General features: G+C 38.7%; 1 protein-coding gene across 1 annotated transcript; it reads left to right on the top strand.

Annotated features, from left to right (window-relative positions):
• The first annotated feature begins 2231 nt into the window (after positions 1-2231).
• LOC141348540 (DLA class I histocompatibility antigen, A9/A9 alpha chain-like) lies at positions 2232-14540 on the top strand. The gene is made up of 4 exons (XM_073852821.1): positions 2232-2487; positions 6919-7194; positions 13937-14227; positions 14326-14540. The coding sequence occupies exons 1-4, from the start codon at positions 2244-2246 to the stop codon at positions 14538-14540; spliced, it is 1026 nt and encodes a 341-aa protein (XP_073708922.1). The 5' UTR covers positions 2232-2243.
• Positions 14541-15228: the final 688 nt, after the last annotated feature.

The following is a 15228-nucleotide window of genomic DNA, read 5'->3' as shown; positions in this document are numbered from 1 at the left end:
AGCGCAAAACGAAACGCCCATTGGCATAACTGAATGACAGCTGTGGAGACCTGTTAATGCATAGAAAAGATAGCCTCGATTTTACCCTATCAATTCGAGCCGGAGTCTGACGATGAAACGGTTGAAGTGGCACATCGACAAGAAACTGTTTTGCAAGCACGACTGGAGCAGGACGTTTCTCAGTGGGTGTCATATTATAACTGTGGAAAGTGCTTGCAATTTGCTTTTGTAAGCGAACCGGGCACACCTCTACGTTGTGAACTTCAACACTGTAACGTACAACCCATAACACTGCGTTAAGCCATCGTTTATCATTATCATTACTTAAACTAATAAGGCAGACAGACAGTCAAGCTGCATCAATCACAATTTTTATACTACATTGCACTCACAGCTGAACAACAGAACTACAGAAACGCAAGTTAGCCGGTTACCAAGACATGTGCGGGGTTGTTACACACCAACGTAGACAAAGACGTATTTTGAACGATCGCTAGAAAATACAATCATCAATTATTAATCATACTTACAGGTAGAAGTTCAGAGGAGCAAGCCGGTCCAAATAAACTGGGCACTGATCCATTTTTTAAAACCAAGTGTTTGGTGAATCTTGCGTTGTAACGTTACTCCCCAAGATTGGAAAAACAGTCATCAGTAAAATGACGCGAACACAACACAAGATTGGCATTGGACTGCTGAGGTGTTGAAAAAATTAATGTTAACCACTCATTCTTGGTAGTTTCATCTTTCGGAAGGGCATATAAAACAAATTCACTCTCACAGCGCAGGGCGTCTTCTTGACATGATGTAACGTTAATCCACGTGAAAATGGTAGGCCTACTGTTTGTGGGCGGGCAAGTTGTTTGCGAAATTGAACGTGGGCGGACATTACGCAAATGTGTAGCTCGTGACGTGTGGCCGTTACAGAAAAAAGATTCGAATTGCTGACGACTCGTTTAGGCGAATGTGAGACGACTCTTTTTTTTGATAGACAAAAACTTCATTTATAGTGCACTGTCGGCGTCACAACTTTGCAGATAGTTTATGTTCACATACAGCTACATGACACACTACATGAAATATCATATTTGAAAAGGCATAATAGGGGCACTTTAAGTGAGATTCCAACTGGAAGTGAGTGAACATGTTCAGTTGAAGGGCACTGCAAATGGTAGGCTATAGGGAATTAAGGGAACAGCTTTACATGCCTAATGAAAAATATCAATTTACTGTCATTGTGCACCACATCACCTGGCAGAACTAAGAATGCGTCAGAAAGATTTTGACTTTCAGAAAGCTGTTGAAAGAGTTTTTCAATGACTCTGTAATGGAGAAGTTTATGTATGTGTTTGAGTATTCATAATTTTCTCTTTTTTTTTAGTCAAAGGAACGCAACAGTAAACCATTTGGTTGAAGTTCAGTATTTGAAAAAACAGAGCAAATCGAAAGAAAAAAGTGTAATCTATATGGTCAATATCAAACTTGTAGCCATGTGATATTGCTCTATATCAGCATAATACAATAAGTTTTCAATTAATTAACGGCAGAGCTACTTCTTTCCACTATGGATTCAAATTTTAAATTAAAGGGTTAGATCACCCAAGACCGTAAGACCTTTGTTCATCTTCGAAACACAAATTAAGATGTCTTTGATGAGATCTGAGAGCTTTCTGACCCTGCACTGCTGTCTATGTTCAAGGCCCAGAAAAGTAGTAAGGACATCATTAAAATAGTCCTTGTGAAATCAGTTGGTTTGACTTTAAATTTATGAAGCTACAAGAATACTTTTGCACAAAGAAAACAAAAATAACTACAACAATTTCTTCTGTTCTTCTCTTCAGTGTATAAGACACGTGTTCACAACAGTACCACAACGCATGTGTGTGCATTCATCTGCTTGTAAACAAAGAGCAGCGCATCCAGATTCTATGTCAGAACACCAACTTTTGAGAGCTCCAGTTCCTGTGGTTTAGTAAACTCGGATATTTGTCTATTTTTTATGTATTATTATTATGACTGTCAGACTAAATATGAATGAAGATTTGTCATCCCCGGCCAGTCTTTTTCTATGCTGCTCCAGTTAATGGTAACAGTCTTTTGTGTTGAGTCCAGTCTTTTAGCTAGTAGTGAAGTGTCCCCATCTTACCAGGACAGAGAATGAGAGTACACTTTTGTTATAAAAGTTGTCTAATTAGACACCACATTAATATCTACTTTGTGTATCCACAGGTTCTCACTCACTGATGGCTTTGGCAACATATATAGTTGGACAAACACCATTTCCTGAATTCAGTGCTTTGCTGATGTTGGATGACATGCAGATATTATATTATGACTCGGCCACGTGGAGTACTTTCCATCGCAGTCCGAGTGTTTCAAAGTACCGCAATGAAGAGAAAAGTGATGCTGGTGCTGTATTTCGTGAAATGTATAACGACATGAAAGATCGAGCATTGTATATTAAAAAGCACCTAAATCACACAGATGGTAAGAGCTAGTCCATGTATTGGTAAACAACATTTAATAGCCTTATGTGTTTTACATTGATGTGTTTATATGTAGTGCATATATTGTTAGTGAGAAAGCTAGTAATGCTAGTATGCTAGTAACCACTGATTCTTGAGAAGTAGGACAAAACAGGGTGCAATACTGAAAAAATATAACCTTGTACTTAGACCCATTAAACTACATATTTGTATGTTACATGCACAAAGCTACTGAGCTGTGCTTTAATTCAACATCCCAACTTTTCTTTTTTTATCAAAATGTGTTTTTTGCGTTGCCATCACTTATTTTACAATCAAGTTGTTTTTCAACCTTTTTAAAACACATTCTCATGTTAGCAGACTGATTCCATATTCACATGTGACCAACCATTTCTCAACAAATATAATCGAATATTATCAAAATATTCATCTGAAAGAGGAAAGGTTGGGTATCGTTTAGGTGTTTTTTCTATACCGGTACCAAATCTATACTTTTAAAACGGTAACGGTGCCAAAACCAACTTGAAAACTTTTTTCTCTTCCCATAGGCAGAGGTTGACCAAACTGTGATCTGTTAACAATGCACATTATGTGATGACAATTTGATAAAACATTGTAAGTTAAGCCTATAATTGTAATGATTTCATTTCAATCAAAGAATAAACAATATAGAGAAAAGTGGGCAAAGTATCAACAGAGCTTTTTGAAACTATTAACGAATTAGTGAACCACTGCATTGCAAAATGATTCACTGTTTCGAAGTGCTCCACTCGGATTGTGAATCATTTGATTCAAAACTAAACATTAGTTGCTGCATTCACACGCTTTTTGGATGGTCTCATTTTACTACAATTTGTGCTTTTAATTAGAAATATGAAAAAGGACAGTAACTACAAAGATGTCTGCACCAGAAGACAAATATTTCAATCGACAGGCATTTATGTGGCACCAAAATGAAGCAACAAAATTTGCATTCTGATTCTGTCCGGTACATACCGGTCATATGGGTACGGAGGTGACGTACCTGACAGAGTTGACAAATCTGACTGTGATGACAAAAACCGTAATTTGTAGTCATTGTAACTATCAAATACATTGAATCAATCAATTCTGTATTAAAACAAACAATATGTTTCTAAAGCTTTTTTCAAGATTCAAATTTAAGTTTTTGAAATATTTTTGGAACACAAATGATCTATTTTCACTCTGACTCTCATCTCAGAACAGTATGTCAGCTGTGCATCTGCTATGGTAACAAGGAAACTTTTAAAAAGAGTTAGATGAACAAATAAAACAATGCACCTCTATTCATTTACATTTACCACGTTCTTAATTATCGTATTTAAACATCTTAAAGGAGTAGCTCACTTTCAGAACAAAAATTTACAGATAATGTACTCGCCCCCTTGTCATTCAAGACGTTCATGTCTTTCTTTCTTCAGTCGTAAAAAATTATGTTTTTTGAAGAAAACATTTCAAGATTTCTCTCCATATAATAGACTTCTATGGTGCCCCTTAGTTTGAACTTCCTAAAATGCAGTTTAAATGTAGCTTCAGAGGGCTCTAAATGATACCAAACAAAGAAGAAGGGTCTTATCTAGCGAAACGATCATAACATGACAGTTAGGGCATGTCAAATCACATTTCATTTTCTCCTCCAACTTCAAAATCGTCCTACATCGCTGCAGAAGTACATACAAAGTGATCATGCAAATAAGATCAAACACCCTTTACAAAAAAAATGGTAAAACTCAGATGTAGAACAATTTTGAAGTTGGAGGAGAAAATGAGATGGGAGTTTTTCGACATTTCTAAACCGTCATGAACCGGAATACACAGAGTACACACAAAGCTAGACAAGACAATCATTTGGGGTGAAAAAGTATCAAAATTGTAATTTTTTTTTAAATAACTGATCGTTTTGCTAGATAAGACCCTTTTCCTTGGCTGTGATCATTTAGAGCTCTTTAAAGCTGCATTTTAGATGTTTAAATTCAGGGGCACGATAGAAGTCCATTATATGGAGAGATCCTGAAACGTTTTCCTTTAAAAAACCTAATTTCCTTATGACTGAAGAAAGAAAGACATGAACATCTTGGATGACAAGGGGGTGAGTACATTATCTGTAAATATTTGTTCTGAAAGTGAACTACTCCTTTAACAAATGATCCAAAAATGATCAGAACACACATGATCAGTAAACAAATTAACTCGATGAGAGGGAGCCGTAGGTGACGACATGGAGGCAGAGTAAATCCAAATGCGGAAGGTTTATTAACACTCGGCGACAAATCTAAACACTAGGCAGAATTGTAGTCAAAAGGCAGGCAAGAATAAACAATCAAGAAGACAGTCAGAGGGGAAAAACAAAAGAGCATTTTTTTTAAACTTACCAGATTGTCCGACCTCTTCACTCACTTTCTTCCAAACAAGATCCTTTTTTTTCCGTTTCTATAAAAGTACAAACATGTATGGAACAGCTCCGAGTAACCACAGACAGCAACGGTGATTTTGTCCTCCATTGTTGTTTCAGATTTCTGCCTCCGTCACTACTAGAGCAAGCTCCTGATTGGTTAACGCGGCTCGAATTTTCGCCAAAGTTCAGATTTTTGAACTTGCGCGTTTCAGATTGAACTTTATTCAGAGAGGGCACTCCCTCTGGTGGTCGAATGAATGGCCACCAGCCCCATTTGTTACAGAACCCCCCCCCCCACACACACACACACACACACACACTCTACGAACACCTCCAGGGGCCTCATTTATAAAACTTTCTGACGCACTGATTTGATCTTAGAGTGTTTGTACGATCAAATCCACGTCAAAGTACAGATTTATAAAAAACGTCTTTGACATGGAAAACTACTTATCTTCACGTCAGATTCCAGCTTGGCGTACGACCGTTTCCTTGTGGTAATTCCCTGGTATTGCAGATAGTTCAGCCTCACTATAATTTGATTTCTTGCGCTCCTTTTTACTTGCCATTGTCACAGAGTTTTTTGCTTTAGGAATGAGCTCATTTTATATGTTAACTAATTAAGCAGGGGCGTTTCGACTGCGGAACATTCAGCTGCACACAATTCCACGATCGTTTGTGATTTATAACCGAATGACTGGCGTTCACATGGATTTCGTGGTACGTTCGTTTTCTCTGAACCACTCTATACGATCAAATCAGAAAAGTTCTTAGATAAAATCAAGGATCAATCAATCTTAGATCAGCGATGTGTCCAGTACATCCTTGGAGGCCACCCAAGATCTCTCCTCTGGTCCATAGCCCTCCCAGTCCACCAAATATTGTAACTGACCCCCTCTGTGGCATGAGCCCAAGATCTCGTTAACTGAGTATGCATGTGCGCCATCACTTTCCAAGGGTGTAGGAGGCTCAGGGACCGAGGTGCCAGGGTCAGATGCTTGGTGGACCGGTTTCAAAAGGGAGACATGAAAGGAAGAAGAGATGCGATAATCAGCAGGAAGCTTCAAACTGTATGTAACCTCATTTATTAGGCTGTGTAACCATTGGAGTGAAGAAGAGAGGAAGTCTACAGATAATTGTATTTTCTTAAATTGCAGCTCGTTAAGCTCTCTCGGCCACCGTAGTAAACAATCAAAACAATTATTTTTGCATAAAAGTATTTACACATTTATGAGCATGTAGCCCAACCCCTGCCCTAAACCTAACCATTTGTCAATATAAAACACAGGGTATAACAGGCAGATACAGCTACAGTCACAATTTATTTAAAATTTTAATATCTTAAGCCTTCCGTGGCAAAACAATTTATTTCTGAGGAATAGACGCAATCGTCTTCTTTATACGATGTACAGCTCATCCTGTGTACAGTGTGCAATAAATACCTGCCACTGTAATTTTTATTTGCTTGTTGCATGTTTTATACTGTTTAAACAGGATAGGTTTAGGGCAGATGTGGGGTTAGGTGCTCTAAAATATGAAAGTATACATTTCTATAAAATTAATTAATTAAATGCGATGCAAACCACTAGAAGCAATGGAGGAACCTGCACGTCAAAAAAATTATGTTAAAGGGGTACCCTGCATTAGTTAAAGTGACAGCTACCCCTGATATTCCCTGATTTATTTATATTACATTTTAATGAATGTCTGACGATGTTGACAAAAAGTGGGAACACAACTTTGAAACCTTATGAAACACACGTCTGCTTGAAAAACAACTTTGCTTTGATATGGGATATTAAGTGTTGCTTTTAATAAAACAAGCTCTTTTTCAACATAAAAAAATACATTTTAATATATTTTATTGCTTATGTTTTATTCCATATCTCAAGAATCAGTGTAACAATAAAAAATAAATTAATTTCAAATTCAACATATGTTATGTTGTACTATGTCTGTAAAGACTAGTTATTTTATTTTATTTTATTTTTTTACTTATTTTCTATTCATTTGAAGGTGTACATGTTCATCAGAGAATTGGTGGGTGTGAGTTGTTGAATGATGATAAACCAGGTCTAATGAAGACTTGGGATGCATTTGATGGACAAAATGTTGGAAAGTACATCTTTGACACAGAAAAACATGATGTCCAGACAAAATTAACATGGATGCCCTGGGACCAACTAAAACAACTTCAAAAGAAAGTTTTGTATGAAAATATTTATCATCCTCTTTGCATTAAAGTTTTGCGACGGTACCTGAATTTGGAAAAAAACAATGTGATGAGAAAAGGTGGGTGAATTAAGCTGATTAACTTCAGTATAATTAAGATGGAAGTATAAATGATACATGTAAATACTGTAAATGTAACATGAAGAATTTATTATAAACGCCCAATGTGACATATATGTAACATTACAGATCTTTCACAAAGAAGGGTTGCATTTCAAAAACAACAGCAGAAACATGTTATAAGTGGTCCATTTGGTCTGTATTATATGCCTCATAATTTTCCTATAAGGAGAAATCGGTCCCGGTTATTAAATGTTTTATGAATAGTGTTTTATGAATAGTGATAACTGTAATTAAACACTTTGTAATTAAACACAACAGTTGAAGTATTACTCGACAGCATTGCGAGTTCATAAGAACACCTTTACTCGGTGCTCACATGCTCATAAAACAAATTAACTTCCGGTACACGCAGGTACACACAGGAACGTGTGACGAGGCACACATATCCCGTTTAACATAAATGTGCAAACATCTCAGACAACCATGACAACAATATGGCTTTCTTTCTATAACTGTGCAACAGAATATTCTTAAAGACATTGCAAGTTTTTTTTTCCTTCTTCAATGGGGTGTCATTATAACAGTAATGAACAGTGGTAGACTGGTTGTGTGTGCTGAAATAAGCATTTAGTCCATATTTTGGAACTCTCTTTTTTTCCCCTTTTATTGCTTAGCTATTCACTCAGCTTTACACACAGTCCTTATCAGAGGCGGACTGGCCATCGGGAGAACCGGGACAATTCCCGGTGGCCTGGCAGCCAATTTGGCCCGCTGTCATTTTTTAAATTTATATTTTATTTTCATAGAAATTGTTGTTGTTGTTTCTGTTGCCTGCTGAATGTACTAAAGTGATTATTTCCAAATTCGCCATTCAATAATAATACTCTAATAAATCGTAATCCGGTTTGTCTTGACTGACAACGCAATTCGCCACGCGCACGCTCCACCCATCGGACAAAAGAATGCAAGACTCGAGAATGGAGAGCCCAGGTGGAGCAGAGGGTCGAAACTGTCCTGTTCAGTACTTCGTTTACAGGTCAGATACATCTGTAAATAGACTATTGTAGTTTTGTTTACTTAGTTAAACTGCTTGCAAATATTATCAATAGCAGTCCGTTTGCTGAAAAATTTACAAAATGGCATAACTTGTAAAAAGTAGGAACTAAGCAGACAAATATTCACATTGTTTTATAACACGTTTAGAGGGAGCTATGGCTAACAACAAAATACAACTCTTACAAAAATTAACCATGTTTTCACTAAAAATCAAAAATCATTGTTACTATAGTTAAGCTATGATAATCACAAATTAACAAAGGTTTTGCTACACTTGGTATTTGTAGTAAATGGTATTTGTAGTAAAACTCAATACAAATTGGTTATACAAATTGTAATCAAAATGCCAAAAAAACAAAACAAAAAAACAAACAAACACGGTTACTACTATACTTTTACCATAGGCCTAATTAAACCATGGTTAATTTTCTTAAGGACAAAACATGACCCATGATAATGCAAAAAAAAAATTCAGTATTTGTCAGGATTTTGTCTATGTCTTGTCCTGTTCTGTTCTGTTTCCCAAGTGTTTTTTCCCCTATGTTTCTAGCTATAATGGTTTAGTCCTTGTCTCCCCCTTTTGGTTTATGTTTAGTTAGTTCAGTCATGCCCATATTTGTATTTCCCCCTCGTTATCTTGTTATCTTGTTTATGACCACGCCTTGTTTTCAGTGTATTTAGAGTCTGTGTTTGCACACCCCGTTTGTCCGTCAATGTAGATGTTACTTCCGTTTGTTCAGTCATATGCTCATTTCTTGCTCCTGGTTTTGTTTGTTTGTTATCATTTTCAGTATTTTGTTTAATAAACTTTATTTATTTACTCCGGTTCTCCACCTCCATCTCCACTCCTCCACCCAGCCAATTTGTGACAGTATTAGGATTTTACTAAAGATATATTCAAGATGTAGCTATTATTGTAGGCCAACAGTTTTGACATTTAGGCAAGATAAAACAATAGCACATGGTCCTAATGTAAAACTTACATTTTTATAAAAAGGTAAATGGAAGTTATCTTTAATAATTTTGCATGGCACCAGCCAGTGGATTATACTTTTTTTTTTATTGTCCATGGTTTCAGAATTTGTTGTGGGTTTTTGGGATGTCCTGGATGAGTGTGAGATTTCCCAGCCTGAAATTTTGTCCCAGTCCGCCCCTGGTCCTTACATTGCACTGGCTTAATGATGATTCGTCCAGACCTTGTGCGTGTTGGTATTGTTGTCTCATTGCCTGTATCATATGTTTTTTTTCCAGGAGGTTGAGTGATTTTACTTTCAACTGTTTTCTTGTGGCTTTGTTCAGTCACTTCTCCCTTAAGGGTTTCAGCAAATTGCACTCTTCTCTGGAGGGTCTGTGCTTGTGTCGCACACATCTCACGAAGATGACTCCGGGTACGTCTGATTGTGTTTCCATTTGGTGTTTGAACCAAGTAGCTTTTTTGTTCTCTGCATTTTTCCACAATAGTCCCTGGGTGCCATGTTCTCCTTTCCTTGTCCAGCACTCTTACGCACTGTCCGCGGAACAGCAGTGGTAAGTTTCTACCGCTGGATCGATCATGATGCATTTTCATTGTCGTTGTCCTTTTTTCCAGGCATTCTCTGTGTTCTAGTTTCCCTGGATCTGCATGACTTGGTAGAAGTGTGGTAATAGGTCTGCCGAGGAGGTTTGCAGGGGATGGTAGATCACTGTCAATGGGTGTCGCGTGCACCTGCAACAAGGCTACTTGTCCATTTCCTTTGTGTTGTATTGTTTTTTTTGATGATGGATTTGATATGTCTGATGTGTCTTTCAATAAATCCATTACTTTTTGAGTAGTGAGGTGAACTTGTGGTGTGTTTTATTCCCCAATCAGCCATGAATTTAAAGGGTTGTCCTGTGTATTGTGGTCCATTGTCTGTCATTATTTTATCAGGTCTTCCAAATAGAGACATGTAGCATTGATTTATTTTTTTTGCTACTGCATGGCTGCTTGTTGGAATGGGCATTTCATTAACCACTGGATATTTGGAAAACCTGTCCACAGTAAGTAGGTACTGATGTCCCTGAATCTCAAACAGATCGGACGACAAGTATTGTCACGGCTTTGTGGGTATTTTGTGCGGAATCAGTGGCTCTTTTGGTTGTGCATCTTGATGTTCTGCACAGGTACTGCAAGATTTACACATTTTTTGATGTCTGTGTTCATCTTTGTCCAATACACACTTTCTCAGGCCAACCTGTGCGTTTTTTCGATACCTTAGTGGCTAACATGTAGTTGAGTCAGAATGTCTGTAGTCATAGATTCTGGAACTAGCACTTGTCTGCCTTTGAATACAACTCCTGCTTCAATGGCAAGTTCATCTCGGAAAGGCCAATAGCTGCGTAGGTCTTTTCGCAGGTCTTGTATCTTATCTGGCCATCCCTGATGGATTATTTATTTTAACGCACTGAGCTTGGGGTCTTTTGCAGTTTCCGTTCTGAGAGCCTCCTGTTTGTTTGGAGAAAAGTTTACAATTGCAACAGTATGGTGCTCAGGGTCTTTGAATTCTGCATCCAATCGGTCTATGCGTTCATCAAGTTCAATGTCTTCATTGTTTTCAGGGTTTGGCAGGCGGCTGAGAGTGTCAGCGAGAATCATTTGGTTCCCAGGGCGATACACGATGCTGTAGTTGTATCCCTGCGCCTTGATCAACATTCGTTGCAGCCTGGGAGGAGCAGCATGTAGAGACTTTGTGCATGTGGTGACGAGAGGTTTGTGGTCAGTTACCACAATGAATGATTTGCCATACAAGTATGTATGGTATCGCTGCATGCCATATACAATAGCAAGCATTTCTCTTTCAATGTTGCTGTATCTAGATTGGCATTCAGTTAGTGTTTTCGAAACCGAAAGCAATAGGCCTGTTGTCTTGCACCAGTGCTACACCAATGCCTCTCTGTGATGCATCTACCTCTAGTGTGAGGGTGGTTGTTGGGTTGTAGTATTTTAGGCAAGCATCAGCAGTTACTGTTGACTTTAGGTCTTCAAAGCACTTTTGATAATCAGTGTCCCACACCCATTGTGAGTCGTTTCTCAGCAGTCCCCTCAGATTGTGGGCTTTATCTGCAAACTTTGGGATGTAGGGATATAGGAAGTTCATCATGCCCATAAACCGATGAAGATCATCTTTGCTTTGTGGCGTTGGCATTTTCTGTATGTCTTGGACTTTGGCAGGATCTGGTCTGATGCCTTTGTCTGTGTACAGATTGCCAAAAAACGATATGCTTTGTTGCTTGATGATACACTTCTCGCTGTTGAACACTAATCCTGTTTCTGTAGCTCTTTTCATTAGGCTAATCAGGTTCCTGTCATGATCCTCTTCGTCGACTCCACATACTGCACCGTCATCTGCTATGCTGATTACACCATGCAAACCTTCAAGGATTTGGTCCATCTTTGGACACACTGAGACCAAATGGTAAGCGTCTCCAGCAGTATCTGCCAAAAGGAGTGCGGAACGTGGTAAGGATTTGTGACTCCTCATCTAGATGTATCGACCGGTATCCAGCTTTTGCATCTAGCTTGCTGAATACTTTTGCATTTGCAAACTTTGGGTTTAATTCTTCCAGAGTTGGAATTTTGTGAGGGCACCTCTTCAGGCTTGCATTTAGTTTCTGTGGGTCTAAACAAATCTGAAGTGACCCATCTTTTTTTGTGCTGAAGGCAAGACTAGAACACCAATCCGTGTGCTCTTCTACTTTTTGCAAAACTCCTTGGCTAACAAGTTTGTTTAACTCATTATGAAGTTTGTCCTTGATGTGGATACTGCACTTACGTGGAGGGTCAATGAATGGGTTAGCACCTTCCTTTAGAATGAGCTTTGCTGTGCCTGTGAAATTGCCAATTTTGTCAAATTGGTCTGGGTATTTCTCTTTAAGTTCTTTGATGTTTTTTACGTGTTGCCGGGTACTCTCTTTTGTTTGTTTCCCCTCCTTTGCTTTGTTTTCTTTTTCCGTCATTGCATCAACATTTACTGTCACAAGGCTGAGGAGCTCACATGTGGGTAGACCAACCACACCTCGTCCGGGTACATCAACGATGTAAAACTTTGCATCAGTCCATCTGGATTCTTTGTACTGGCATGGCATGTTGATGATCCCAAAGCAGGGAATTAAATCAACAGTGTATGATGTTAGTTTTACATTGGACACTGGTTTTAGATGTTCCATGCTTTGAGTCGATGTACCATACATCTGTCTGAATGTGCGCATTGGAAGTGTGTTTCCAGATGCCCCGTTATCTATTTTCAGGCAAAGCGTGTCTCCATGTCCTTCCAGAAAGGGTGGTTTAACATTCAGAGTTGTGTATGCTTCATCCCTGGGTGGTTTTACATGGATACTGTGCATGTATTTTGCACTGATGGTGATGGTGATGGAGTAAAAGTGTTTTTGGTATGCATACTCATCCTTGTCTTTGGTAGTATTTACAGCATTGAAGCTGGGCTCATCTTTACGTTTGTAGTCTTTACTTTAGTTGGTGTGGCTTTGGTATCTGTTGTGTGTTCGTGATTACTCCTAATGTGCTGATTTGATATCTGTCTTTGTCGACTGCTCTTTTTACAACATTTTGCCCAGTGGCCCCTGTTACCACACATAGAGCATGTATCACTGTATGCCGGACATTGTGTTGGCTTGTGGTTTGTGTCACAATTTTGACATATTCGTCCTCTTGCTATGGTATGGACCTTGCCAGTGTTTGACATGCTAAGCTGTTGTATCTGTTCGTTTCCGGCTGCTAAGGCTTCGTACTTTCTCCCCTCTGCTAGTACATCAGCAATTGGATGGCCTTTAGGCTTGTTGTACAGATCATTTCTGAGAGCATCAAAAGGAGTACTGGCAATGATAAGCTCGACAAGACGTTCGTGAGTTCATCGTCTGCGAAAGGGCACTCTAGTGCTAAAGTTCTGGCTCTAGTAACAAAATCATCAATGCTTTCATTTGGCTTTTGTCTGTATTGCACAAGATGGAGTCTGTGAATTCTGAAGTTTACATTTAGTTTGAGTTGTCCTTCAAAAAATTTCCACAAGGTGTCAGGCTTTCTCTTATCTGCATCACTGAGCCCACTTGCATTAAGTCGTTTCAGTCCTTCATCTCCAATTCCTCTACAAATTTTTCTAGTTTGTTTTTCTGTATCTGTTATCTCCTCACCTTCCAGATACAGATTCATTTTTTGTTTGAATAAGGACATTGCTTCACTTAGTTCGGGGTCAGACCAGTTTATCATTGGTAAGTGCGATGCCATTTTATTGCGTTCTTTGCACTCCCGTTACAAGCCGTCTTTTGCATTCCGTGGTTTGTTGTACTGGACCTTGCAGCGATAATCACAAAGACAATATGCTCCTTTTCGGTCTCCCAATGTGTACACAAGATCGCGTGTGGTAGGGAATTGCGTTACGTGCAGCAATTAGTCACAAGTTAGGCTCGCGGCATTATGATTTTCTGCTTCAGTGGTCACGAACACTTACGCGGTTGTCATTGTAGGTATTTACCGCTGCCACCATGAAGTATTACTCGACAGCATTGCGAGTTCATAAGAACATCTTTACTCGGTGCTCACATGCTCATAAAACAAATTAACTTCCGGTACACGCAGGTACACACAGGAACGTATGACATAGCACACATATTACATATTACAACAAGTAACACTTATCATCTTTCTCTGTAGTGAAACCCAGAGTCCGACTTTTGAAGAAGCCACTCACAGACTCTCAGGGGCTTCAGATCAGCTGTCTGGCCACTGGTTTTTACCCACGTCACATTAACCTGACCCTTTTCAGAGATGGTCAGCCTGTGGATGATGAGCATATCGAAGGAGGAGAGATTCTGCCCAATGGAGATGGAACTTACCAAATGAGGAAGAGTTTGGTGATCAGTGAGGAGGAGCTACGTGAGGGACATAAATACAACTGCACAATGAAGCGACTTAATCTGGACAACAAACTGGATATTTCATTTGGTAAAGAAAAACTAAGATATAACAAGTTTACCTTTCTGTAGCTTACTTTTTGTGTTATTCTTCACTAATGTTTTTCTTTTTTCCCCTCACAATTTTAGATTTGGCTGAATGTGACCCAGGATTCTTCAGTCAGTCTGTAGTTATTAGTGTGCTGGTGTTCATGTGTGTGGCTGTTCTCATCATAACTGCGCTCATCATATGGAAGAAGAGACGGGCTGCTGGTAAATTTTCTGCACATTCCAGTACATCTAAAGCTCACTTTAGAGAAACTAAACATCAGTTGCGTTATGTATGTGTCAAGATCTTTGAGTAAGAATTGCAAGACTAGCAAGGACTAAAACTTGACTAAGTGCAGAAAGACTAGCTGTAATCTAGCTGTAAGAAACACACACACACACACACACACACACACACACACAGGTTTGTTTTTGTGAATTGTGGGGACTTCCCATAGACTTCTATTGATTTTACACGGTACAAACCATATTTGCTATCGCCCTACACTGACCCTTCACCTACACTCCTTGCTTCCTTTTCTCATGTCTTAGCTCCACCCCCTTAGGATTCGAGGGAAGGATTTAAGGAAAGTAAATGAGGACGGAGGAATCAAAGGATGAACATTGGAATAATAGGCTTGTTTGAGATGCGCCTCAAGGCGAGAGCAGGCGGCTGCAGTGAGGGAAGGAGTGAAAAAATTGCAGTCAAGACAGATAGTTCTGACTTTTTGAAGTGGAACCTACGAGATCTAAGGCAGATAATCATTATTGCTAATAAACATGATATATTTTCAGCTCTGTGGCTTTTATATGAAAATAAATATGATGAAAACACTCTATTTACTATTTAACTCCATACGAAAAGCGCATTTATCATCCATTTTTACTTTAATATAAACATGAATTTTAGATTTTTATAGAAATATGACAACAATCACATATTTCACACAGATATCGCACTGCCATAGTGTCTGGGAATATTCACACATAATTTAAACACATTAT

Source organism: Garra rufa, chromosome 13, assembly GCF_049309525.1.
Source record: "Garra rufa chromosome 13, GarRuf1.0, whole genome shotgun sequence".
NCBI lineage: Eukaryota > Metazoa > Chordata > Actinopteri > Cypriniformes > Cyprinidae > Garra > Garra rufa.
Note: the sequence above shows the minus strand (reverse complement) of the source record. Positions and strands in the feature narration are given on the sequence as shown.